A 25,531-nucleotide genomic window follows, 5' to 3' on the forward strand; every position below is an offset into this window, starting at 1 on the left:
ATAGCTCTTTCTTTCGGTTTGTATAAAAGCTTTCAAGGAAGTGATCGACAAGTGGAACATCAGACATTTCTCCAGGACAGCATATAGGGAAATTGGATATGGAATCATTGAGACCACAGGATGATCAATGCCATAGTTGAGATTGGTGGAATAGTTTGGACATTATTCTTTTATAAGATGTCACTGAGATTGAAGCAGGGTGATGAATCCATGTTTCAAAGGGGAATGTTTCAGCCTGAGTGACGGCACTTTAGTTTGGTACTGACAAACATTGGGAATATGTATTGGTGAAACCACGAAATTATTGATGCTCAACCCAATAAGGAAGAGATAGGGCAACAAATCTCCATTCTCGGATTGATATATCTGTTGATGGTTTACATGGACAAATCCTAGACATTACAGGAATTACTGACCAGTCAAAGTAGGAGACGAGTGATGAATATTGCAAAATGAATGAAGATGATGAGGTAGAACTGCGTCAGTCACACAGAGACAGCTGCCTGTATGAGGGGAAAGGCACTGGTGAATGGTGGCTGATATGACAATAATACTCTGGTTGGTGAGCCTGAGAAAGAATGTGGGTATGTTTGTGGAAATATAGAATAACCATGAGTAGTGGGGCATGCAATGTTAGTTAAGAAAGAGCCAAGGCAAAGATTAGGCGAATGGAACTGGAACAGGAAAGGAGGGACGAATAGTAGCAAGTGGCGGTCTAGTTGACACAACTTTTGTATGGAAAGGTTGTACTGTATTGGGCATCGCGGATTGTCTTTTATTACTGCTGGTATGAAGAATAACTGTTAGTAAGAGCTTCTCTGGATTATGACATCTATGGTGTTTAGTTGATAGGAGTACAGAGAGTAAATTTCTGGTATATGATTATTAGTGGTAGTTAACGTAGCGTATCCTATCGTAGGTTCATTGGAGGGTTATTGTCACATGACATGCGGGGCAGCAGTTACTCGCACTAGTGTTGTGCTGTTGTCTTGCCACCTTGGAACTGTGAAGGTAGCATTTTGGTTTTGCTATATCAAATGTAAGTGGGTAGGCCAACATAGATTATCAGAAATATTACAAGAACATACATTTGTAATATATAGATATTACATGTTTAAAACACTTGACCTAAGAGGTCACTGTGGAAGTAGGAGAAGTGTGAGAAATGCCATAGTCATATCATAAACAGGATGAGAATGCCAAACCTCAGCAATGTAACATTTTTCATGGAGAGTAAACACAACCAAGCCGTGAGAAAGAGTTGTCTATGAGAACGGAACTAAGTACCTTCCGGTATTAATGTTGTGTTTACTATAAATCATTAAGTGCTGAGATAACTAAATAAACTTTAACGTGAATATGGATATTTGTGGTAGTTCTTACTGAGATGTCATACGGAATGGTCATCTGACCAAACCATCTATACTCCTGTGATGGAGATGTTAATACTGTTTTTTAAAGAATAAACTATTTTAAGGTTAACTTACCTACACTTTACTTGAAGATGTAACATATCAAGTCTAATATACAACACATTGAAGATGACATTTGAAGGGAACCCAAATGTGTGTTAATAACAGTAGCACACAAATACATGTTATACTGGATACATGGCCACATCACTTGAACTTCTCTGGTTATCCTACAGGTAGTGACAATTTTTGTTCTTCAAATTTTTACATTTATCTTTTAGGTAATTCAGCAGCTTGTATTGATAAAAGACAGAAAATACAAAGAAGAAAAAAGGATAAAGAAAAGTTTTTATATGCCTTAATATTTGTTAGATCCAAATAAAATTTAGGATAGTTTCTCTCAAAGGTGTAAATTTTGTACACTGTAATGGAAAGTTATTAAAAACATGTTCTAGTTCTTGCTGACTATATCTCAGAAATAACAAGGCTTGTGCACCCTAATAAATTGGTTCTAAATTTCTTGCCATGTTTAAGCTGGTTTATCCTGGATAATCATATGTTCTATTTCAATGCTCTTTATTATATTTTTTCAATTGTGCTACATCTGATAACAAATAGAAAGAGGCACTGGGAGTTTATAGCACCTTGGAAAACATTTATCCTGATATATTTATAAACAGAGCATGCCAATATTTTGGTATATACATGCTAATATGAAGACCCTTATTCAAGTTCTAGTTGAATTAGCTGAAAATGGCTTTCCTGTTGCATCCAGAAATTTTTTAGGTCAGATAGCGCCAAGGTGCTTTATGCCTGTACAACCAGGGTAGTCTCGCAAGCATAACTGAAAAGAAGATGTTAATAAAAGCATCAGTAAACATTGAATTAAAGTATCTGATTGATCACAAAATAGACAAGAAAAAAAAACATGCAATTGAGAATAAATATGAATAATCATCTTTCTCAATAGTGTCTTATTGAAATAACATTGGAAATGAATTCTCCCACTAGAAAGGAATGGTGAGTTGAATAAAACAGAGATAGTTTAATGATCAGTAAAGCTAATTCTTCCTCCTCCCCCCCCCAAAGAATTTAACAGTGACATGGTCACACATAAAGGAGTCCAGGTGATTTAGTTTGTTTGTTCGAGCACCTCTTGTCCTTTCAGCAAATGAAAGATTTAGTTATCTTAGGATTAATACTGTATTATATATTTATAGTTTAAATTAATATTTGTTATAGTTTAACTAGAAAATATTTGTTAAAGGGAATGTGTGGAACGTGGAAGGGAAACAGTAAGGTATTTGGAACCTAAAAGCATATTACCAATACTGAATTACTAACTGCAAACATTGCACCAGGTAAAGTACAATCTAGACAGTATCCTGATTGAGGTGCATTTACTATCTGCTAAAATTGCATCAGGTAAAATATAATGTAATTAATCCCAAAATGTATAGCACTAAATGATTTATGGGGGAGATTACAAATATCTAGGTTGACTGCAATGAGAGTTTATAGATTCATGCTGGTCCGAAGTGAAAGCAATAATGGAGGGTTAAGTGAACAATTATTCCCAAGTGGCGGGAAGCCACCAAAAATGTCATTATGAGACAGAGCACAGATGATTCAGTAAGAAAGAATTCTTTGTTGTTAATCTCACTGCAACACTCACTAGTTACTAGAAGAGCAGCCCTCATCATTCCATTTGTAGCCATATTCCTTCCGCATTTCAACGCAGTCTTCTGAGCTCCAGAATCCGTTGTTTGGTTCTCCGCTGTTAAATCTAAGTGGTGATAGTAAATATAAATGAAAAAGAAACAAGATGATGTGACATATTATGAACAAATGTATAATTATCAGTATGTGATTGTAAAACGATCCTTACAACTTGTATGTAGAGGTTTCACCAGACGACCAAACGAAGGTTCCTTCTTTAGCTTTGTCATTGTAGCCTATCCATGTGTTATCACTTAGCAGACCTTCATAAGGACGAAAAATACTTTTAATATTCAGAGGATTCACTGATATACACTATTATCTAAGATGCAGAAGCTTTGAGATATTCAAGAAGGGAAAAAATGCTTGTGCTAGAAATTAATGTGATATTAAAGGCCGAGTCTGTAAGAAAATTTTACACTGTCTGATGGACCAAATGATGCTAAAATAATCATACATATTCTATAAGTAAAGAATAAAATGTTAATCCACTCTCCATCAGTTAAATGTGTGTTTTTCAAAAAGATAGGACAAAGTACAGAGCTTTTTCAAGAGTGAGAATTCCCTTTATAAAGGCATCATATACTGTAAGTTTTGTGTATAGGATAATGTACAGAGCTTTCTTAGGCATTAAAATTCCCTTCGTAAATGTATCATATACTGTAAATTTTGTGTAATGCAATACTAAATACTATTAATACTCAAGAATGACTGATTATTTTTCATTGGAATTATGCGTTTCAGAAAGATTCCTTTTCCATGTACATTTTTGTTCTCAGAAAACTGGTGTAAAAAGGCCGAAAGTACCCAATCAGTTACTTACCTTTAACAAAGTTCTGTTCATTTAATGAAGAGATTGTAACGTAAGAACCACCTTTATCTGTGCAGTATTTATTTCCCGAGTCCCAAGAGCCTTTCACTGAAGACACTTGGTAGCATGAGTCAGCGAACCTCTGCCATCCACTAGGACAGACATATACTGGAGCAGGTGTAGTTGTAGTTGTGGAGGTAGTTGCTGTGGTGGTTGTGGTTGTGATGGTCGTAGTAGGAGTGGTGGTGGTAGTTACAGGTACAGTTGTGGTAGTGGTGGTAGTGGGCATAGTTGTGGTTGTAGTTATTGTAGGTTCAGTGGTAGTAACTACATCTATCTGTTCTCCGTTGTTAACTTGTTCATTTTTACCACATCCAGGATTGGTGGTTTCTTGAGGTGCTTTTGTTTCTATTTCTGGAGTAGTTGTAAGTTCAAGAGTAGATGGTACATTTGTGGTAACATCAGGTGATTCAGGTGTGGTAGTTTTTGAAGTAACAAAGGAAGTGCCTGGAGTTTTTACTTCATTGTCGCTATCTAAAGTAGATAGTTCTTCAATAGCTGTTTTCATTCCAGGAGTGGTGGTTTCTTGAGGTGCATTTGTTTCTATTTCTGGAGTAGTTGTAAGTTCAATAGAAGTAGATGGTACATTTGTGGTAACATCAGGTGATTCAGGTGTGGTACTTTTTGAAGTAACGAAGGAAGTGCCTGGAGTTTTTACTTCATTGTCACTATCTAAAGTAGTTAGTTCTTCAATAGTTGTTTTCATTCCAGGAGTGGTGGTTTCTTGAGGTGCATTTGTTTCTATTTCTGGAGTAGTTGTAAGTTCAAGAGTAGATGGTACATTTGTGGTAACATCGGGTGATTCAGGTGTAGTAGTTTTTGAAGTAACAAAGGAAGTGCCTGGAGTTTTTACTTCATTGTCACTATCTAAAGTAGATAGTTCTTCATTAGTTGTTTTCATTCCTATAACTGTTGTACCTGTGACTTCTGCAGAGTTTGTCTCAGTGAAAGAATTCCCTGAAGCAGTTGTAACCTCAACACTAACACTACTTGTTGCAGAACTGTTTTCAACATATGAAACTGAAGCACCTGATGGAGATGTTTCCGAACCAGTAACTGAGGATCCTGTTCCAGAGGCTGTTTCAGTTCCTGAAGTGTATGTTACAGAAGCAGTTGTTACGCCATTGCTAGTGGTACCTGTAGCAGATGTGCTTTCAACATAAGAACCTGAAGTTCCAGATTGAGATGTTTCAGAACCAGTAGCTGAAGATCCTGTTCCAGAGGCTGTTTCAGTTCCTGAAGTATATGCTACTGAAGCTGTTGTTATTCCATTGTTAGTGGTACCTGTAGCAGAAGTGCTTTCAGCATAAGAACCTGAAGTTCCAGATGGAGATGTTTCAGAACCAGTTATTGAAGATCCTGTTCCAGAGGCTGTTTCAGTTCCTGAAGTATATGCTACTGAAGCTGTTGTTATTCCATTGTTAGTGGTACCTGTAGCAGAAGTGCTTTCAGCGTAAGAACCTGAAGTTCCAGATGGAGATGTTTCAGAACCAGTAACTGAAGATCCTGTTCCAGAGGCTGTTTCAGTTCCTGAAGTATGTGCTACTGAAGCTGTTGTTATTCCATTGCTAGTGGTACCTGTAGCAGGTGTGCTTTCAGCATAAGAACTGGAAAATCCAGATGGAGATGTTTCAGATCCAGTAACTGAAGATCCTATTTCATAGGATGTTTCAGTTCCTGAAATATATTGTGCTGAAGCAGTTGTTATTCCATTGATCACACTGTCTGTTGCAGATGAATTTTCAGTATAAGAACCTGTAGTTCCAGATGCAGATGTCCCAGAACCAGTAGCTGAAGATCCTGTTCCAGAGGCTGTTTCAGTTCCTGAAGTATAGATTACTGACGCTGTTGTTATTCCATTGTTAGTGGTACCCGTAGCAAATGTGCTTTCAGCGTAGGAACCTGAAGTTCCAGATGGAGATGTTCCAGAACCAGTAACTGAGGATCCTGTTCCAGAGGCTGTTTCAGTTCCTGAGGTATATGCTACTGAAGCTGTTGTTATTCCATTGTTAGTGGTACCCGTAGCAAATGTGCTTTCAGCGTAGGAACCTGAAGTTCCAGATGCAGATGTTCCAGAACCAGTAACTGATGATCCTGTTCCAGTGGCTGTTTCAGTTCCAGAAGTATATGCTACTGAAGCTGTTGTTATTCAATTGTTAGTGGTACCCGTAGCAAATGTGCTTTCAGCGTATGAACCTGAAGTTCCAGATGGAGATGTTCCAGAACCAGTAACTGAGGATCCTGTTCCAGAGGCTGTTTCAGTTCCTGAAGTATATGCTACTGAAGCTGTTGTTATTCCATTGTTAGTGGTACCTGTAGCAGATGTGCTTTCTGCATAAGAACTGGAAAATCCAGATGGAGATGTTTCAGATCCAGTAACTGAAGATCCTGTTACATAGGATATTTCAGTTCCTGAAATATATTGTGCTGAAGCAGTTGTTATTCCATTGATCACACTATCTGTTGCAGATGTATTTTCAGTATAAGAACCTGAAGTTCCAGATGCAGATGTCCCAGAACCAGTAGCTGAAGATCCTGTTCCAGAGGCTGTTTCAGTTCCTGAAGTATAGATTACTGAAGCTGTTGTTTTTCCATTGTTAGTGGTACCCGTATCAAATGTGCTTTCAGCGTAGGAACCTGAAGTTCCAGATGGAGATGTTCCAGAACCAGTAACTGATGATCCTGTTCCAGAGGCTGTTTCAGTTCCTGAGGTATATGCTACTGAAGCTGTTGTTATTCCATTGTTAGTGGTACCCGTAGCAAATGTGCTTTCAGCGTAGGAACCTGAAGTTCCAGATGCAGATGTTCCAGAACCAGTAACTGATGATCCTGTTCCAGAGGTTGTTTCAGTTCCTGAAGTATATGCTTCTGAAGCTGTTGTTATTCCATTGTTAGTGGTACCCGTAGCAAATATGCTTTCAGCGTAGGAACCTGAAGTTCCAGATGGAGATGTTCCAGAACCAGTAACTGAGGATCCTGTTCCAGAGGCTGTTTCAGTTCCTGAAGTATATGCTACTGAAGCTGTTGTTATTCCATTGTTAGTGGTACCTGTAGCAGATGTGCTTTCTGCATAAGAACCGGAAAATCCAGATGGAGATGTTTCAGATCCAGTAACTGAAGATCCTGTTACATAGGATATTTCAGTTCCTGAAATATATTGTGCTGAAGCAGTTGTTATTCCATTGATCACACTATCTGTTGCAGATGTATTTTCAGTATAAGAACCTGAAGTTCCAGATGCAGATGTCCCAGAACCAGTAGCTGAAGATCCTGTTCCAGAGGCTGTTTCAGTTCCTGAAGTATAGATTACTGAAGCTGTTGTTATTCCATTGTTAGTGGTACCCGTAGCAAATGTGCTTTCAGCGTAGGAACCTGAAGTTCCAGATGGAGATGTTCCAGAACCAGTAACTGAGGATCCTGTTCCAGAGGCTGTTTCAGTTCCTGAGGTATATGCTACTGAAGCTGTTGTTATTCCATTGTTAGTGGTACCCGTAGCAAATGTGCTTTCAGCGTAGGAACCTGAAGTTCCAGATGCAGATGTTCCAGAACCAGTAACTGATGATCCTGTTCCAGTGGCTGTTTCAGTTCCTGAAGTATATGCTACTGAAGCTGTTGTTATTCCATTGTTAGTGGTACCCGTAGCAAATGTGCTTTCAGCGTAGGAACCTGAAGTTCCAGATGGAGATGTTCCAGAACCAGTAACTGAGGATCCTGTTCCAGAGGCTGTTTCAGTTCCTGAAGTATATGCTACTGAAGCTGTTGTTATTCCATTGTTAGTGGTACCTGTAGCAGATGTGCTTTCTGCATAAGAACCGGAAAATCCAGATGGAGATGTTTCAGATCCAGTAACTGAAGATCCTGTTACATAGGATATTTCAGTTCCTGAAATATATTGTGCTGAAGCAGTTGTTATTCCATTGATCACACTATCTGTTGCAGATGTATTTTCAGTATAAGAACCTGAAGTTCCAGATGCAGATGTCCCAGAACCAGTAGCTGAAGATCCTGTTCCAGAGGCTGTTTCAGTTCCTGAAGTATAGATTACTGAAGCTGTTGTTATTCCATTGTTAGTGGTACCCGTAGCAAATGTGCTTTCAGCGTAGGAACCTGAAGTTCCAGATGGAGATGTTCCAGAACCAGTAACTGAGGATCCTGTTCCAGAGGCTGTTTCAGTTCCTGAGGTATATGCTACTGAAGCTGTTGTTATTCCATTGTTAGTGGTGCCCGTAGCAAATGTGCTTTCAGCGTAGGAACCTGAAGTTCCAGATGCAGATGTTCCAGAACCAGTAACTGATGATCCTGTTCCAGTGGCTGTTTCAGTTCCTGAAGTATATGCTACTGAAGCTGTTGTTATTCCATTGTCAGTGGTACCCGTAGCAAATGTGCTTTCAGCGTAGGAACCTGAAGTTCCAGATGGAGATGTTCCAGAACCAGTAACTGAGGATCCTGTTCCAGAGGCTGTTTCAGTTCCTGAAGTATATGCTACTGAAGCTGTTGTTATTCCATTGTTAGTGGTACCTGTAGCAGATGTGCTTTCTGCATAAGAACCGGAAAATCCAGATGGAGATGTTTCAGATCCAGTAACTGAAGATCCTGTTACATAGGATATTTCAGTTCCTGAAATATATTGTGCTGAAGCAGTTGTTATTCCATTGATCACACTATCTGTTGCAGATGTATTTTCAGTATAAGAACCTGAAGTTCCAGATGCAGATGTCCCAGAACCAGTAGCTGAAGATCCTGTTCCAGAGGCTGTTTCAGTTCCTGAAGTATATGCTACTGAAGCTGTTGTTATTCCATTGTTAGTGGTACCCGTAGCAAATGTGCTTTTAGCGTAAGAACCTGAAGTTCCAGATGCAGATGTTTCAGAACCAGTAACTGAGGATCCTGTTCCATAGGCTGTTTCAGTTCCTGAAGCCGTTGTCATTCCATAGCTAGTGGTGCCTGTTGCAGATGTATTTACCTCATCTATAATTGAAGTTCCTGATGGAGATGTAGCATATGTGTAATCAGTAACAATAACTGATGTTTCTGCTGCAGATGATTCCTCAGTTGCAGATGTTGCACTTGAAGTTTGAATTGTTGTTGCCAATGAATTGCATATGCCACTCTCATCTCGATAGTTGTTGAGGAGTTCTTCGTCTGGAATTAATCATTCCCACATTAGTATTGTGTAAATTTTCTTCTTCATATTTTAACATGTAAAGTTATTTCATAACTGAAATTATCTATGATTTTCAACCTGTAATTAACTACATAGAATATATTTTGTAACCAAACGTTCCTGAAAAATTTTAAACCCTTACCTGTTACTGATTCAATAAGATTGCACGAAACTCCATAGTAGTTGTACTGCAATTCCACCATAAGTCTGAATGGCGAGAGTGCAGATAGTCTCTTGTAGACTGATCCCGCTGACCAAGTCTTAAACAAGAGGAAACAATATTATGGTTCCTTCTTTTCCAAACCTTCAATAAGTGTTTTTGGATTTCAGGCACATTGGACCTGCTTATGCACCGATTTTGTGAGAGAGGTTACTTTCAGGAAGTCACACAATCTAATTCGCTAGCTTCCTTTTAAAACGTATTGCTATCATACATTTCAAAGCGTAGATAATATTTGTAGTATTACTAAAATTATCTATTTTTGTTGCTGACATTAGCATGTCTGACTCTTAATGTATAGAATTTAGATGAAAAACTTTAGGTTACATAAAACACTTTGGTAACTACTTGCTACTTCCTTCCTCCACCCGTTGAGATACTACCGCTAGAGAGTTATGGGGTCCTTCAACTGGCCAGATTGTATTACATTGGATCTTTCTCTCTGGTAACGGTTCTATTTCCCTTTGCCTACACATACACCGAATAGTCTGTCACATTCTTTACAGATTCTCCTCTGTCCTCATAAACCTAACAACACTGAAATTACCAAACAATTCTTTTTCACCCAAGGGTCAACTACTGTACTGTAATTGTTCTGTGGCTACTGTCCTCTTAGTAAGGGTTGAAGAGACTCTTCAGCTATGGTAAGCAGCTCTTCTAGGAGAAGGACACTCCAAAATCAAACCATTGTTCTCTAGTCTAGGGTAGTGCCATAGTCTCTGTATCATGGTCTTCCACTGTCTTGTGTTAGAGTTCTCTTGCTTGAGGGTACACTCTGGCACACTATTCTATCAAATTTCTCTGCTTCTTGTTTAGTTTAAGTTTTTATAGTTTGTATAGGAATTATTTATTTTAATGTTGTTACGGTTTCCTTTCATCACTGGGGTATTTTCCATGTTGGGGCCCTTGGGGTTGTAGCGTCCTACTTTTCCAACTAGGGTTGTAGCTTAGCAAGTAATAATGATAATAAAAGGAGAATACAACATTACAGCTGGTAATGGAATGTATCCAAGGAAGGAGAGAACTTGTTCTTAGACCCAAGAATCAATGTGTACTGAACACTGAAGATCCACAAAGCAAAACAGACTGACCCAAAGGGTCTGGTTCAAGCGGCAATAGTTCAAAGAGTACGAGAATAATGAAGTATATTTACCTGCATATCACCGGGGCATGTTAATGAGCAGGTCACTTGTGGGATTTGAGCAGAGAAGTCTAAGGAGATTGTCTCGCCACACACCTGGGATGTCACTTCCTCCCTCAGAGACGCACAAGACCCCAGCTGGGGATCGAGATGATGAATAGATATGTAGAAGGCTGTTTACATCTCTAATTTTGTTAATTACGTCATTAGTTTTAGATAATTGCTCCTGTATGCAAGCTATCCATCCTCAAAAGGTAGATTTCTCTTATTTATGGTTAGTGGGTATGTATGTTGGACCAAGTTATGTTAATGTAGTGACAAATGTCTTTGGCAGAAAGATTTGGCCTTAAATTTTGAATAAAGCTCACTCTTCTGGTATCTTTTTTCAATAATTGAATTTATTTATCCACAATGAAACTATTTCAATATAGATTGATTACAATGAATGATTCAAGTGCGCTTCGATATTTGAAATTTATGACGTCAATAATAAAGAAGTTTGTATCTTGTAAATTAAATTAGGTCATTTTAAAAAGCAGTAGGCGTAAAAGGCTCTCAATTTACCGTTGCTGAAGACAGCACCAAGAAGAGAAGCTGGGAGACCTGCATCTTCTCTGAGCTGAAGAAGAAGAAGAACATGTCTCAGCTGAGCCAACCACCTCCTTATATACACCAGTGCTGTAGCTTCAGTGATTAGCCTCATCTTCAGTGGCGTGGTATAGAAGATGCTCTCACTCGTCTGGAGGTATAGATGTCCTTCATGTAATTAGGCCTGATTTGGAGGCCTCCCTACATGCAGCTATTTCTTTGTCAATAGCAATTTACTCTTCAAATATGTAGTCTTTTCAAAGCAAATCAAGTGCACATTTGTCATATCAATATTGTATCGGTATAAACGGTTGTGTATACATACAGAAGGACTTATATATACACACAAACATCTATGCACAAAAAGTATATATATATATATATATATATATATATATATATATATATATATATATATATATTTTAGGTAATAGGTTGGCCAGGGCACCAGCCAACCGTTGAAATACTTCTGCTAGAGAGTTATTGAGTGCTTTGACTGACCAGGCATTACACATTGGATCTTTCTTATTGGTAACGGTTCATTTTCCCTTTGCTTACACATACACCAAATAGTCTGATCTATTCTTTACATATTCTCCTCTGTCTTCATATACCTGATAACTCTGAGATTACCAAACAATTCTTCTTCACCCAAGGGGTTATTCACATCATTGTAATTGTTAACTGGCTACTGTCCTCTCGGTAAGGGTAGAAGAGACTCTTTAGCTATGGTAAGCAGCTCTCCTAGGAGAAGGACACTCCAAAATCAAACCATTGTTCTCTAGTCGTGGGTAGTGCCATAGCCTCTGTACCATGGTCTTACGCTGTCTTGGGTTAGAGTTCTCTTGCTTGAGGGTACACTCGGGCACAATATTCTATCTAATTTCTTTTCCTCTTGTTTTGTTAAAGTTTTTATAGCTTATATAGGAGATATTTATTTTAATGTTTGTACTGTTCTTAGAAAAATGAATTTTCCTTGTTTCCTTCCCTCACTGGGCTATTTACCCTGTTAGGGCCCTTTGGCTTATAGCATTCTGATTTTCCAACTAGGGTTGTAGCTTAGAAAGTAATAATAATGATAATAATAATAATAATGATAGTAATAATCCTAAAAGTGATAATCTTCTGTCCTTCTGATCTATGATCTCGATTATTATTAGAAGTGATTTAAGTCTAGTACAGTTGTCTTCATTAATTCTGGCACACTGTCGTCTCCTTAGCTTCCCATGAAATGTACCGGAATTAATGAAGCCAACTGTACAATTTTAAAGAGTCAAGCCCAGTGGCAGCTCGTGGCTGAAATTAGTGGCTCCAGAAAATGAGTAGCTATTGTAAAAAGGAAACAAATAGGTATAAGAAAATTTATCCAGAAACTTGGTAGAATACTAAAAAAAAACAATATCAAACTTATTTTACTTATTATAATTCAAATTGTTATTGTTCAAGCTTGGTCCATTCATTTCAAAATTTATAAAAAATTTATAAGCCATTCTTTGTTTTAATGTACGTGGAAGGATCAACAATTTTCTCCTTTATCTCGGGAGAATTGTCCTAAATATGTCAATTGAAAAAAAAGGCAAATTAGAAACAGCGCAGTGGCTGAAGTCTCTCTCTCTCTCTCTCTCTCTCTCTCTCTCTCTCTCTCGTATTATTTGCTCTGTCATAGGATCTCAGATCCATAAGGACATTCCTTTAATGATATGGTATTCTGCCCGGTCAAGGACTCATACTAGGGATACTATTTGTGGCTTGTTAGAATATATATCTCCCTTATATAATTAAGAGCAACGTGATGGATATATATATATATATATATATATATATATATATATATATATATATATATATATATATATACATATATATTATTTGCTAAACTACAACCGTAGTTGGAAAAACAGGATGTTATAAGCAAGGACTCCAAGCAGGGATAAATAGCCCAGTGAGGAAAAGAAACTAGGAAAATATTTCCTGTCACGCTCAGTGGCATTACCAAACTTATAACTACTCGGTCTTTCCCCTCGGGTAGGGGGAGAGGGAGTAGTCGTGTTGTAGTTTGGAAAGGGGGAGGGGTACTAAGGCTTAAATCTGTGTGTGTGAACATCTACCTAAATATTTAGCCGTATTTTTTTTCTTTTTTTTCATGATTTTCTTGCCCTATTAGATATGTTAAAAGATAACAATTTTAAAAATCTCTTACCGTAACCTTTTGGTAATAGAATTACGTTTGTTTACAAAGTACACCGAGGAAAGGAAATATATTGCAAATTTGTGTGTGTGAGAGAGAGAGAGAGAGAGAGAGAGAGAGAGAGAGAGAGAGAGAGAGAGAGAGAGAGAGAGAGAGAGAGAGAGAATTATCTATTATATCAGTGTTTTTTCCTCGTTACTTGTCGTAAGGATGGAAGGAGAAGGAGAAGGACACTCCAAAATCAAACCAGTGTTCTCTAGTCTTGGGTAGTGCCATAGTCTCTGTACCATGGTCTTCCACTGCCGTGGGTTAGAGTTCTCTTGCTTGAGGGTACACTCGGGCACGCTATTCTATCTAATTTCTCTTTGTTTTGTTTTGTTAAAGTTTTTATAGTTTATATAGGAAATATTTATTTTAATGTTATTGCTATTCTTAAAATATTTCATTTTTTCCCTTTTTCCTTTCCTCACCGAGTTATTTTTCCAGTGGGGCCCCCGGGCTTATAGCATCCTGCTTTTCCAACTAGGGTTGTAGCTTAGCAAATAATGATAATGATAATTAGGATAGTTTACCTTTAGGCTTTTGTGAGTATTTTTGTGTTGTTAAACTTTGCATAAGAGTTTACATTTCACTTGCAGTTACTAGATGTTTTATTTTATTTGTATATTTAAAAGAAATGCATGGGGGGGGGGTTCTAGTCAGATTGTTAATTATATGTTAATGTAATTGAGTTATTTTATTGGTCTTTGCATTTATTTTTCTGCAATATTGATTTTTATTTCGCAAGTTATTTGTTAGTGTTTAATCTAACATGAAAATTAGCACAGCTCTAACTCGTTACTTTCTTTGGTCGCTGCAACCTTAGTATCCTTAGCTCACAAGGATGGTGAGGTTGCAGCGCCCAAAGGAACTAACAGGGATTGAGCGGGACTTGAACCCCAGTCTGGTGATCAGCAGTCAGGGACGTTACCACATCTCGGCCACCGCAACCCTGGGAATGATTTACTACCCAGGGTAGTGTAGTGGCTCATAGAAACTACAAGGCCGCTCGGGGGAAAATCCGCTTGTGTCTAATAACGAGCGAAAATTTTTCCGCCTGGAAAAAAATCTCCCATGAAAAGCAAGCCTAAATGATTTTATTTTAATGTGCTCTTTATAAGAATAGCAGGAAGGACTAGGCAATCTACAACAACAACAACAACAACAACAACAACAGCAATGAAGTTTATAAACGGGTCGTTGTAAGTTCCCGGGGGCAGATTTACCATCAACTACGTGTGAAATTTTGTTTGTTTGTTTTTTCATTAAGAGACATCTCCAAATCTGTGATATTTTCTTATTAACAACGAGAGTCTTCAGAATTCCCTGAGAAGATTTCATGGGCGGTGAAGAGGCTTAGGCTACACACCCAAGCATTATTGAAAGTGGCAGGCTTTGTCAACATGAGGTTATTTTCCTCTTTTAATTTAAAGGGAAATTTTCATTTTCAAAAGAGGATGTCTTAACTCTTTGTCTATTTATTTATTTATCTATTTAGGTATTTATTTATTTCTTTGTGGAATATTTCATCTTATAAACTGGGAGACGTTCCTCTCACTCTCTCTCTCTCTCTCTCTCTCTCTCTCTCTCTCTCTCTCTCTCTCTCTCTCTCTCTCTCTCTCTCTCTCTCTCCTTGTTTATAAACTGCGGAAAGTCCCCCCCCCCCTCTCTCTCTCTCTCTCTCTCTCTCTCTCTCTCTCTCTCTCTCTCTCTCTCTCTCTCTCTCTCTCTCTCACCTTGTTTATAAACTGGGGATTTCCTTTCACATATATAATATTTGGTATAAGATGGTATGTCTGGGAGAGAGAGAGAGAGAGAGAGAGAGAGAGAGAGAGAGAGAGAGAGAGAGAGACGCTCCGTTGTTGATGTGGTAAATGTGTCGAGAGAAACTATTACTTTTTTAATACTTTTCTTTGGAACCAAACTTTCCTTCTATCTTTCTTTCCCACCGTGATCCCTACATTAAGGGGTCGGTTTCCTGATTCGCCCTCGCCAATGCCTTCTATCAAAGTCATCCTCTTCCACCAAACCTCTTCTCTCCATGTCATCCTTCACCTTATCTCGCCATCCAATTCTCTGCCTCCTTCTCGAACAAAACCTCCTTTATTATTATTACTATTTTTTCCCCTATCACAGTCTGTCGACTGGGTGGTATTTATAGTGTAGGGTTCTGGGTTGCATCCTGCCTCCTTAGTAGACCATCTTCTTCTTCTTCTTCTTTGTCTGCATCTTTTCCCTCTTTTATGTAGGGTCGATGTTCCCTAGGAGTCCATCTCTTCTTATTATGTGCGCCGTTCTTAGGATCACACTTTTCTGCACGAGTACTGGAGCTACTTTAGCCTCTAGTTTTTCTAGATTCATTATTATTATTATTATTATTATTATTATTATTATTATTATAATAATGATACTAATCATAATTATTATTATTATTATTATTATAATTATTACTACTAGCTAAGCTACAACCCTAGTTTGAAAAGCAGGATGATATAAACCCAAGGAGGTTTATATCATGAGAAAAGGGAATAAGGAATAGGCCTAAATAAACTATATGAACAGTTATAAACTATTAATATAAAATATTTCGAGAACAGTAACAACATTAAAACACATCTTTCATTCACAAACTATAAAGAGACTTATGTCAGCCTGTTCAACATAAAAAAGTTTGCTGCTAGTTCGAACTATTGAAGTTCTACTGATTCAATTACCCGATTCTGTGCCACTCCTTGTGAAAGTAGTTTTTCCAACCAAGACTTCACATAACCAAGGACAGGTTCATAACTATAATTATCCAATACTAGGTCACCGGTATACAATAGCGACTGCATCGAATAGCTATGTCTATATATCATCTCCATCATCAATAACACCTGTTCACTCAAATGTTTGAACTTTCTTGATTCATCATCATCATCATCTCCTCCTACGCCGGTTGACTCGAAGGGCGTCGGTTAGATTTCGCCAGTCGTCTCTATCTTGAGCTTTTAAATCGATACTTCTGCTCCACGAAGACTCCCTCTCATGTGAACATAAGGGTTGGAACTGGCTCTGTAGATAGAAGAAATTGAGATTCTTTTGGTAGGCTGTGTTCTTTGATGAAGAGGTACAAACTTCTTCTTATGTGAACATAAGGGTTGGTACTGGCCCTGTAGATAAATAAGGTAAGGTTCTTCTAGTATGCTATGTTCTTTGATTAAGAGGTATAAACTCTTTCTCGTGTGAACATAAGGGTTGGTACTGGCTCTGTACACAGAAGAAGCTAAGGTTCTTCTAGTATGCTATATTCTTTGATGAAGAGGCACAAACTCTTTCTCAAGTCAACATATGGGTTGGTACTGGCTCTGTAGATGGAAGCTAATATTCTTCTAGTACGCTATGGTCCTAGATGAAGAGGCACAAACTCTCTCAAGTCAACATATGGGTTGGTACTGGCTCTGTGGATGAAAGAAGCTAAGGTTCTTCTAGTATGCTATGTTCCTTGATGAAGAGGTACAAACTCCTCATGTGAACATAAGGGTTGGTACAGGCTCTGTAGATAGAAGAATCTGAGGCTCTTCTAGTATGCTATGTTTCTTGAGAAGGAGTTTTTACCTCTTCATCAAGGCACGTAGCCTGCTAGAAGAACCTCTGCTTCTTCTATCTATATAGCCAATTCCAACCCAATTGTTCACGTGAGAAGAAGTTTGTACCTCATCATCAAGGAACATAACATTATAGAAGAACCATAGCTTCTTCTATCTACATATCTAGTTTCAACCCTTATGTTCACATGAGATGGAGTTTGTACCTCTTCATCAAAGAACATAGCATACTAGAAGAACATGAGCTGCTTCTATCTTCAAAGCCAGTACCAACCCTTATGTTCACATGAAATGGAGTTTGTACCCCTTCGTCAAGGAACATAGCATACTAGAAGAACCACAGCTTCTTCTATCTACAGAGCCAGTACCAACCCTTATGTCCACATGAGAAAGAATTTGTACTTCTTCATCAAGGAACATAGCATATTAGAAGAACCTTAGCTTCTTTTAAATACAGGCCAGTACCAACCCTTATATTCACATGAGAAGGAGTTTGTACCTCTTCATCAAAGAACATAGCATACTAAAAGAATATTAGCTCCTTTTATCTACAGGGCCAGTACCAACCCTTATATTCACATGAGAAAGAGTTTGTGCCTCTTCATCAAGGAATATAGCATATTAGAAGAACCTTAACATCTTCAATCTATAGGGCCAGTACCAACCCTTATGTTTACTTGACAAAGAGTTTATACCTATTCAGCAAGGAACATAGTGTAATAGATGAACCTCAGTTTCTTCTCTTTACAGAGCCAATAGCAACCTCTATGTTCACATGAGAAAAAGTTTTTACCTCTTCATCAAGGAACATAGCATACCAGAAGAACCTTAGCTTCTATCTTCAGAACCAGTACCAATACCTATGTTCAAATCGCAAAGAGTTTATACCTCTTCATCAACGAACATAGTGTACTAGAAGAACCTCAGCTTCTATTTACAGAGCCAGTACCAACCCGTATGTTCACACGAGAAAGAATTTTTACCTTGTCATCAAGGAACATAGCATACTAGAAGATCCTTAGCTTCTATCTACAGGGCCAGTACCAACCCTTATGTTCACTTGAGAAAGAGTTATGACCTCTTCATCAAGGAACATAGCATACTAGAAGAACCTCAGCTTCTTTTATCTACAGAGCCAGTACCAACCCTTATGCTTACTTAACAAAGAATTTATACCTCTTCATCAAGGAACATAGTGTAATAGAAGAACCTCAGCTTCTATTTACAGAGCCAGTACCAACCCGTATGTTCACACAAGAAAGAATTTTTACCTTGTCATCAAGGAACATAGCATATTAGATCCTTAGCTTCTTCTATCTATAGGGCCAGTACCAATCCTTATGTTCATTTGAGAAGAAGTTTATACCTCTTCATCAAGGAACATAGCATATTAGAAGAACCTCAACGTCTATCTACAGAGCCAGTACCAACCCTTCTATGTTCACATGACAAAGAATTTAAACCTCTTCATCAAGAAACAGCATACTAAAAGAACCTCAGCTTCTTTTATCTACATACCCAGTCTTCTTCTTTGTCTGCATCTTTTCCCACTTCTATGTGTGGTCGATGTTGTTTTGAATCCAACAATTTTTTTTTAGGCACCCTTTGTGTATATGACTGCATATTAGAAAAAGCTGAGCCTTTTCCCTCAGCAGGGCCAGTTTTCTAAATTATTCCAACAGAGCAACCATAAGGTTGACACCCGGAAGAATACATTTAGAAAACCGACCATTTGTTCACATGGCAAAGGCTTGTACCACTCCATCATGGAACTGTTGCATACTGGAAGAAGCTCAGCTTTTTCCCTCTGTAGTGCACATCCTCTAGGTTACTCCAACAGAATTGTTTCTTGTATACGTTTAGATTTTGCTTTTTTATTTCTCCTATTGAACAACATCCTTTTTACTCTTCCAAGTTCTCTTCTGTGATAACCTCTTGTAAGATATTTCTAATCCTAGCCAAGGAGACATCTATTGCAGCCCTTTTAAGATGGTTTCTCAAGTCCCGAGATAGTTCATGATGATTTCCTTCTTCCTTTATGTTTCCTCGTATGATATTTTCAAAATACTGGATACGCCTTTCTACAATTCCATCTTCTATTTCTTCAAGGAAAACCTTCTGTTTCTTTTCTCTTTTCTCATCTTTTAGAGCGTCTTCCCATAGTTAAACAGGAGCATATACTATGTCAGTTTTTTCTTGTGAGATTTCATCCTGTGCAATTTGTTTAATCCTTATGAAGGCCATATCTTTTGCTTCCCTCCTAAGATGCTTTCTCTCGTCCTGAGATATTCCTGCAAGGTCAGCTTTTTGTTTGCGTCCCATTACTTTTACCATTATAATTTCTTCATAATCATCACCTTCACTAGGAGAATTTCCTTCTGTTTCTGGGCTATTTGCTTCTTCGTATTCTTTAAGTTCCTTTTCACTGTTCTCACTTCTCCAGACGTTTTCATTTTGTTCTTCTGATAATTTCTATTGTATTATTTGTGTTATCCTTGCCAAAGCAATATCCTTGGCCTTCTTATTAAGATTTTTTCTCAAGTTTGGAGATTGTCCACGAAGATCGCCTTCTTCCTGCATGTTTCCTCGTATGATATGTTCACGAAGATCGCCTTCTTCCTTTATGTTTCCTCACATGTTATTTTCATGAAGATTGCCTTCTTCCTTTATATCTCCTCGTATGATATTTTCAAAATACTGGATACGCCTTTCTACAATTCCTTCTTTTATTTCTTCAAGATTAACCTTCTTTTTCTTTTCTGTTTTCTCATCTTTCAGAGCCTCTTCCCATAGTTGAACAGGAGCATATACTATGTCACTTTTTCCTTGTGAGATTTCATCCTGTGCAATTTGTGTAATCCTTATGAAGGCCACTTCTTTTGCTTCCCTCCTAAGATGCTTTCTCTCGTCCTGAGATTTTCCTTCAAGATCAGCTATTTGTTTCTGTCCCATTACCTTTGCCGTCCAAATTTCATCATAATCATCACAATTACTAGCAGCATCTCCTTTTGTTCCTGGGCTATTAGTTTCTTGGTAGTCTTGAAGTTCCTTTTCAATGTTCTCACTTTTCCATACGTTTTTATTTTGTTCTTCTGATGATTCCTCTTGTGTTCTTTGTGTTATCCTTGCCAAAGCAATATCCTTGGCCTTCCTATTAAGATTTTTTCTCAAGTTGAGAGATTGTCCTCGAAGATCGTCTTCTTCCTTTATGTTTCCTTGCATGATATGTTCACGAAGATCGCCTTCTTCCTTTTTGTTTCCTTGCATGATATTTTCACGAAGATCGTCTTCTTCCTATACGTTTCCTCATATGATTTGTTCACGAAGATCACCTTCTGCCTTTATGTTTCCTTGTATGCTATTTTCACGAGGATCTCCTTCGGCCTTTACGCTTGCTCGTATGCTACTTTCTCGAGGATCTCCTTCGGCCTACGCTTCCTCGTATGCTACTTTCTCGAGGATCTCCTTGGGCCTTTACGCTTCCTCGTATGCTACTTTCTCGAGGATCTCCTTGGGCCTTTACGCTTCCTCGATTATGCTACTTTCACGAGGATCTCCTTCGGCCTTTACGCTTCCTCGTATGCCACTGTCACGAGGATCTCCTTCTGCCTTTACGTTTCTTCGTATGCTGTTTTCACGAAGATCGCCTTCTTGCATCATATTTCCTCGTATGATATTTTCAAAATGCTGGATACGCCTCTCTACAATTCCTTCTTCTATTTCTTCAAGGTTAACTTTCTGTTTCTTTTCTGTTTTCTCATCTTTCAGAGCCTCTTCCCATAGTTGAACAGGAGCATATACTATGTCACTTTTATCTAGTGAGATTTCATCCTGTGCAATTTGTCTAATCTTTATGAAGGCCACATCTTTTGCCTCCCTCCTCTCGTCCTGAGATTTTCCTTCAAGATCAGGTTTTTGTTTCCTATTTCTATTGTGCTCTGTGTCATTTCTAATAATTTCTTCATATTTCATAACATGATACCTTAACCTTTCCTTGTTTTGTAGTGAAGGACTTCTTTTTGGAATTCCTACAATTCTAGCTAAGGCCACTTCTTTGGCCTCCCTTATTTGATTCCTTCTGATTCCAAGATAATCCTCCTGATTCAGTTTCCTATTCCTAGTCTGTTTTGCATCGCCTTTAATAATTTCTTCAAAGTGTGTAACAAGTTTCCTCACTTTTCATTTGTTTTCTAGTGAAGACCTTTCTTGTTTCGGCGTTTTTTGCATTTTCTCAAAATTCCCAACCAAATCAATAATGATTTCTTGTTGTGGGTTTTCACTCTTGTTTAATCAAAGAGACCCTGTTTGGTTCCATTACGGAACAAGGACGGCATACCTTAATTCCCGTATCACCAATCTTATTGTCCCTATTATTAATTATAAATCCATTAATAACTTCGTTATTCAAAGCCACTCCACTATAACAACACATATTATTACAATTCTCCATTTCTGTCAATACCTTTCCTCCACCTTGATTTTGGTATATTTTGAAAAAAAATGAACTTGATCTGGAGACATTCAAAACCAAACAGATCCCGGAGCCCAGAATGTCTTCGGAGAATTCGAGTGTCTTCAAAACAAAACACAGATGCCCGAGCTGGATTCGTGATCAGGTGAAAGATTCACTTTGTTAAAATTTCATGATTTCTATTTTGAATACCACAAAATCGACAGAAATTATCACAAAACTCTTTTATTAGGCCAATGTCTACTACAATCGGCTTCTAAAATCATTTACAATAGTATAACATAAAGGAGAAGTAAAGAAGATTTTCTAAAATTAGGATTTTATTCATTAGAGCTACATTGAACATATTAATCAGTTGAATATAAAGGGTAGTACAATAAGAATTTCAATACAAAATCGAAATTTTTGTGAAGAATTTTAGATATTTAGAAATTCAGAAATAAATCATTTCATAGATGACTCCGAAGACGAAAAGAATTTTCCACGAAGGCTCCAGAAGACCACAAGATCCCCTCCAGACAACGTCACTGCTTTCTTCAAGGTCTTCAAGGTCTTCCTCGGGTTCTCGACGCTTCTCAATCCTCCTCCGTTCTTCCAGTTTCCTTCCTGATCTTCAATTGCCAACGAAGCTCCCAATGGTCCTTTCCTGCAAGTCTTTCGCTTCTTTATCATTTCATCCTTCGGCAAACACGGTCTTCTCCCCGCATGACATCCCCAAAACTGCTGCATTCTTCTTTGCGGAATTGGAGAGGTTTTCCCATCCTCTTTCTGAATACTTTTAGGAATGGCGTTCTTGTGACTCTTCAGTTGCTGTAAGATCAATGATCTTCGCGTTCCTCCACAACTAAATTTGAACGAGGATGATGTTAGATCGACCTAAGGCAAACCACGGCCTTCAGCAGACGTAAAATGCACAGAAGGACGGACACGACGAAGATGAAACTCTCCAAAGAGCTCTCGAAGATGACCATCGAAGGAAAGCAGAAGCTGCAGTCGGTCTAAACGAACTCGTTTTTCTGCACTGGCGAAATTCGTCTGCTACGCTTTGAACGGATTCCAGTCAATCTCTGCTTAAACAACGGAAGACCACTTCAATATAACGGGTAGCTCGAGAGGAATTTCGTTAAAAAAATCACAATATTTTTAAAAAGAAATTTAGGCATCTGGAAATTTATAAAACAAATTATTCGATAAATAATTTTGAAGAGTAAAATTTTCCGGGTTAAACCGTTTTGTTTTCTGTCTCAAATAGCGATATCTGGCATCACTTTCACAACGTCTACATTTCTTTGTAAAAGTAAACTTCACTTTATAACAATGCTTTAAATTTTCATATTGAAACAACAATTACCACAAATAAAATAGATATAGAATATGATATGTTTTTATTTAATCCTTTAATAATATAATTTTATATATAAATAAAAATTGGTAAAATCTGATGGAATTTACATAGTATATATATATATATATATATATATATATATATATATATATATATATATATATATTGGCGTCAATGTGTTTCCTAAAGGAATCGTTGTATTTTCTCCAAATAAGGCTTACTAATACGAGGTTTCCTCTGGGAAACACATTGACATCAATATATATATATATATATATATATATATATATATATATATATATATATATATATATATATGTATATATATATATATATATATATATATATATATATATATATATATATATATATATAAATTGTGTGAGCGTGTATCTGTATGTATATAAAAGGAGAGAGAGAGAGAGAGAGAGAGAGAGAGAGAGAGAGAGAGAGAGAGAGAGAGAGGCCTATAGTACAGACCATATATGTATAGGCGTACAGTATAGGCTATCTATCTATCTATCTATCTATATCTGTTTATATATATAATATGTATGTGTGTATGCATATGTTAAGGGCTCTAAGAATTGTAATTTTTATCCTTTTTAATGTTTTGATTGACTATATCAACAGAACCGAAATATTATATGTATATATTTACTGTATATACAGTATATATACAATATATATATATGTATATATATAATTTACATACATATATATACACACATGTACTTATATATATATATTTATATATACATACATATATATAAAGATGAATAAGTATGTGATGCATAGTTTTTGGTAAACAAAATGAGATAATGAAAATTAAAATGCCACTTTCTCTAAAAAGGAAAGTATTATATCAGATGGTGTTACCAGTATTCTGTTATGCATGAGAAACATTCCAGACTTACAAAAGCCGTAGAACGTAAGCTAATTACAATTCAGAGAGCTGTGGTAATAATAATGATGGGAATAACGCTAAGAGACAGAAAAAAGCAACATGGATACCAGAGCATACAAAAGTAGAAGATAGTCTAACAACATGCAACAAAATTGATTGGACATGGGCAGGACATATAATGAGACAGATAATAGATGGACATTAATAATAGCAGAATGGGTTACTAGAGATTACAAAAGAAACGAGGAAAGTAGAGAAGACGATGGATTGACGAACTAAGAAATTCAGCGGGTGTGGAATGGCGTAGAAAGACCAACTTCCATAACTCAGTAGGCGAGAGAATAACAATAGATGTATCACATTACGGGCGAGGCCTGTATCTCTATGTGATTGATCGTGGTCTATAGGCAGTGTGGCGATTTGAAAGGGGTTGTGGTCAGAGAAAGTGTCTGAAATTGCTGGTGAGTTAGATTTAATGTTCCAAGAGATGGAAAAGATGGGCGATATGCTGATAGACAATAGCTGATTTCTTTTGGTTTGTATAAAAACTTTCAAGGAAGTGATCGACAAGTGGAACATCACACATTTCTCCAGAACAGCATATAGGGAAATTGGATATGGAATTATTGAGACCACAGGAATAGTTGGTGGAATAGTTTGGACATTATTCTGTTATAAGATGTCACCGAGGTTGAAGCAGGATGAGGAATCGTTGTTTCAAAGGGGAATGTTCCAGCCTGAGTGATGGCAGTTTAGTTTGGTACTGACAAACATTGGGAATATGTATTGTTGAAACCACAAAATTATTGATGCTCAACCCAATAAGGAAGAGATAGGCGACAAATCTCCATTCTCGTATTGATGTATCTGTTGATGGTTTACTGGGACAAATCCTAGACATTACAGGAATTACTGACTAGTCGAAGTAGGAGACGAGTGATGAATATCGCAAAATGAATGAAGATGATGAGGTAGAACTGCGTCAGTCAAACAGAGACAGCTCCCTGTATGAGGGGCAAGGCATTAGTGAATGGTTGCTGATAGGACAATAATACTCTTTGGTTGGTGAGCCTGAGGGAGAATGTGGGTATGTTTGTGGAAATATAGAATAACCATGAGTAGTGGGGCATGCAATGTTAGTTAAGAAAGAGCCAAGGTAAAGATTAGGCGAATAGAACTGGAACAGGAAATGAGGGACGAATAGTAGCAAGTGGCGATCTAGTTGACACAGCTTTTGTATGGAAAGGTTGTACTGTATTGGGCATCGCAGATTGTCTTTTATTACTGCTGGTATGAAGAATAGCTGTTAGTAAGAGCTTCTCTGGATTATGACATCTATTGTGTTTAGTTGATAGGAGGATATATAGAGAGTAAATTTCTGGTATAGGATTATTAGTGGTAGTTAAGGTAGCGTATCCTATCGTAGGTTCATTGGAGGGTTATTGTCACATGACATGCGGGGTAGCAGTTACTCGCACTAATGTTGTGCTGTTGTCTTGGCACCCTGGAACTGTGAAGGTAGCATTTTGGTTTTGCTAATTCAAATGTAAGTGGGTAGGCTAACATAGATTATCAGAAATATTACAAGAACATACATGTTATACTTGATACATGGCCACATCACTTAAACTTCTCTGGTTATCCTACAGGTAGTGACAATTTTTTTTCTTCAAATTTTTACATTTATCTTTTAGGTAATTCAGCAGCTTGTATTGATTAAAGACAGAAAATACAAAGAAAAAAAGGATAAAGAGAAGTTTTTAAATACCTTAATATTTATTAGATCCAAATAAAATTTGGGATAGTTTCTCTCTAAGGTGTAAATCTTGTACACTTTAATGGAAAGTTATTAAAAACTTGTTCTAGTTCTTGCTGACGA

The 25,531-nt window shown here is 37.4% G+C and overlaps 1 protein-coding gene and 1 long non-coding RNA gene across 2 annotated transcripts in view; one reads left to right on the plus strand and one right to left on the minus strand.

The window, feature by feature from the left end:
* LOC137656729 (uncharacterized) overlaps positions 1-25,531 on the plus strand; it is a 289,131-nt gene that overhangs the window by 143,277 nt on the left and 120,323 nt on the right. The gene's annotated exons all lie outside the window — the stretch shown is intronic.
* LOC137655964 (mucin-22-like) lies at positions 2,012-11,160 on the minus strand. The gene is given in 7 exon segments (XM_068390165.1): positions 2,012-2,256; positions 3,088-3,198; positions 3,301-3,394; positions 3,955-9,144; positions 9,309-9,426; positions 10,540-10,665; positions 11,092-11,160. Coding segments are annotated over 7 exon segments (5,721 nt in total). The 5' UTR covers positions 11,137-11,160; the 3' UTR covers positions 2,012-2,219.

Source organism: Palaemon carinicauda, chromosome 17 (assembly GCF_036898095.1).
Source record: "Palaemon carinicauda isolate YSFRI2023 chromosome 17, ASM3689809v2, whole genome shotgun sequence".
In the NCBI taxonomy this organism is placed as follows: Eukaryota; Metazoa; Arthropoda; class Malacostraca; order Decapoda; family Palaemonidae; genus Palaemon; species Palaemon carinicauda.